We start from the raw sequence: 2790 nt of genomic DNA, 5'->3' as shown, positions 1-2790 counted from the left end.
TCGGTTCCGACTTATAGTGACCCTGTACAGGGTTTCCAAGGCTGTAAATCTTTACAGGAGCAGAAAGCCTCATCTTTCTCCCACAGAACAGCTGGTAGTTTCAAACTGCCAACCTTGAGGTTAGCAGCCCGATTTGTAACAAGTACATTACCAGAACTCCTTACTCAAATAGAGAAGGACAATACTTTGTTCTTTAACAATCTCTAGGAAATTACCTCAATTAAACCAATATTATTATGAAGTTATTTTCAGTATATATCTGAAAATATAACTAGGTCTAAAATTTGTTTTATAAATTTAAAGATATTATGAGTATGTTGCTAAGTGCCACTGAGCCTGTTCTGAATGGCCTTGTGGGCCAGTGTTTATCTTATAGCACCATACCATGCATACCAAATACCACCAAGACATTTCAGGTTCAGAAGCAAAGAAACAACTTTAATCATACATACAAAAATTCTAGGATTTGTCAAGTAATTCGGTGACTCTCCCGTTGGGTGAGCCTCTATATCCTAAAAAAACACTAGAAACATGGAAAATCAGAAGGATGAGCAGGAAGGTACTTAAAAATCTGCAAAAACTTAAAACAAGCTACTGTGACACTCTAAAGAGAGAACTGGTGGCATTAACTAGTCACCACTACAAGCTATTATATACATATACATACATACATATATATATATATACACACACACACATACACACATACATACACACACACATACACAGAGTCCTGGTGTGGCACTGTGGGTTAATGCGCCAGACTGCAAAGCCATTTGAACTACAAGGTCAGCGGTTCAAGGTCACCAGCTTGCTCCTTGGAAACCCTACACAGGGTCGCTATGGGTCAGAATTGACACGACGGCACTTTAACAATACACACACACACACATATAGCATCCACGAGAAACTATCAGAATCAAATGGTCAGTGAGGGGCTTAGGAACATAGTTTCAAAAAGCCCGAAGAAATTATGTGCTATAATAAACAAAAAATTTTGTATGTGGATAAATAAAAGCAACCAATCTAGGAAGGTTTTCTAAGCTCATCAGTTTTCTTTAAATAAGTCTGTCCAGAATAATAATCAATTGCTTTCTGAAACCACTAAAGAAGATAAATATGCATATGTCACAATGACAAATCTAAGTAAAACCCAAACTATTTCCTGAATGTGATACAAATAATTTTAAAAAGGATGCGAAAGGATGACTAAGTAACAGCTTTCTTTAGCAGATTTTTATCAAATTCTTTAGTAAGTAACACTGCATTTGTTTTAGTCTTACCAAAAGATTGGCGAAAATGACAACACAAACTCTACCATCAAGATTAGTAATTATATGCAATTATTAAATGAGTGGTCTGCTTGTTTTTACTATAAGCAGTCATTCTACATCTTCCATTATTTTTACTTAATAGAAAATGATGGCATCACTTCTCAAGAAATAAAGACTAAATAAGTTTCCTAGATAACTGAAAACTGGACAAAAATCTCCACAAATTTATCATTATCTCACTTTAAAATATGTAATTTTAATGCTGCAGGCCACAACTGCAAATATAATTAAAATAATCTTATAATACAGAGAAGCTATGTGGGGCTTTAGGGTGTAGAGGTCTGTTTACTCTTACACAGAAAACTGCTCCTAGAAACTCCTACTTATACCTTCCTACTTTCCTAATCCAGAAAGAATTGGAGGTTGTCAGGGGTAACCAGAAAATAGATAAGCAGGCTTGTTAAATCAGTAACAAACAATACACAAAATTTAAAGCCAAGAGGTCTGCAACACAGGGAGGCACTGGCCAATCTCAAAGCAATAGTAGAAAGACAGATGCTTTGTTCTGTGAATCCCAGTCTTATTTTTCAAACTATTTTTACCTCAGAGCTGTGTTCTGGACCAACGCCATGAATTTTGGGGAACTTACCTGATTGCAGTGTTCTGTGACAGATCCCGTAACTGAGGAACTGGAGAACATACTATTCTATAAGGAAACAAGAGAACCATGTTATCTGTAAATTTTTAGTTATTCTTTTAGATAAGTCAAACTAAGATGTCACTATGCTTGCTAGGTGCTACAGAAGAGAAACAATTAAAAAGTATCAACAAAAACAATATAAACATTTATATCTTTAAAAGAAATGCTGCCTTCCTTGCTGTAACTTCATAAATAGAAAACAATTTTAGGCAAAAGGCTTATATTAGAATTTGTAAACAATGAAAAGGGAAAATCACCTGATACGATCTACAAATTCTACGACTAACAATTCCATTCCTGAATATATTCTAAGCAGTTTCTTGTACTTTCTTTGTTGTTATTAGGTGTCATTGAGTCGGTACTGACTCATAGCGACCTTAAGCACAGCAGAACAAAAACACTGCCCGATCCTGGGCCAACCTTACTATTGTTGCCACGCTTTAGCCCATTGACACTGCCACTTTGCCAAACCATCTCACTGGGGGTCTTCCTCTTTTTCTCTGACCCTCCACCTTACCAAACATGATCTCCTTCTCCAGCAACTGCTCCCTCCTAACAATATGTCTGAAGTATAAGAGACTAAGTTTGGCCATCCTGGCCTCCAAGGAGCACTCTGACTGTACTTCTTCCAACACAGATCTGTAGGTTCTTTTGGCAGCTCGTGGCACTTTCAATATTCTCCTCCAACACCATAACTCAAAAGCATCAATTCTTCTACAGTCTTCCTTATCCACTGTCCAGCTTTTGCATGCATGAGGTTATTGAAAATACCATGGCTTGGGTCAGGTGCACCTTAGTCCTCAAGCTGACATCTTT

At 36.9% G+C, this 2790-nt stretch overlaps 1 protein-coding gene across 2 annotated transcripts in view; it reads right to left on the bottom strand.

Moving 5' to 3' along the window:
• The window catches only part of XRN2 (5'-3' exoribonuclease 2), a 124002-nt gene that overhangs the window by 28974 nt on the left and 92238 nt on the right, over window positions 1-2790 (bottom strand). For both annotated transcript variants that reach the window (XM_006860650.1, XM_006860651.1), the window contains one exon: window positions 1924-1980. In XM_006860650.1, the coding sequence (XP_006860712.1) occupies window positions 1924-1980 (57 nt within the window). The remainder of the gene's footprint in view (window positions 1-1923; window positions 1981-2790) is intronic.

The sequence above is a fragment of the Chrysochloris asiatica genome, unplaced genomic scaffold (assembly GCF_000296735.1).
Source record: "Chrysochloris asiatica unplaced genomic scaffold, ChrAsi1.0 scaffold00039, whole genome shotgun sequence".
NCBI lineage: Eukaryota > Metazoa > Chordata > Mammalia > Afrosoricida > Chrysochloridae > Chrysochloris > Chrysochloris asiatica.
This window is presented reverse-complemented; position numbering and strand designations above follow the sequence as displayed.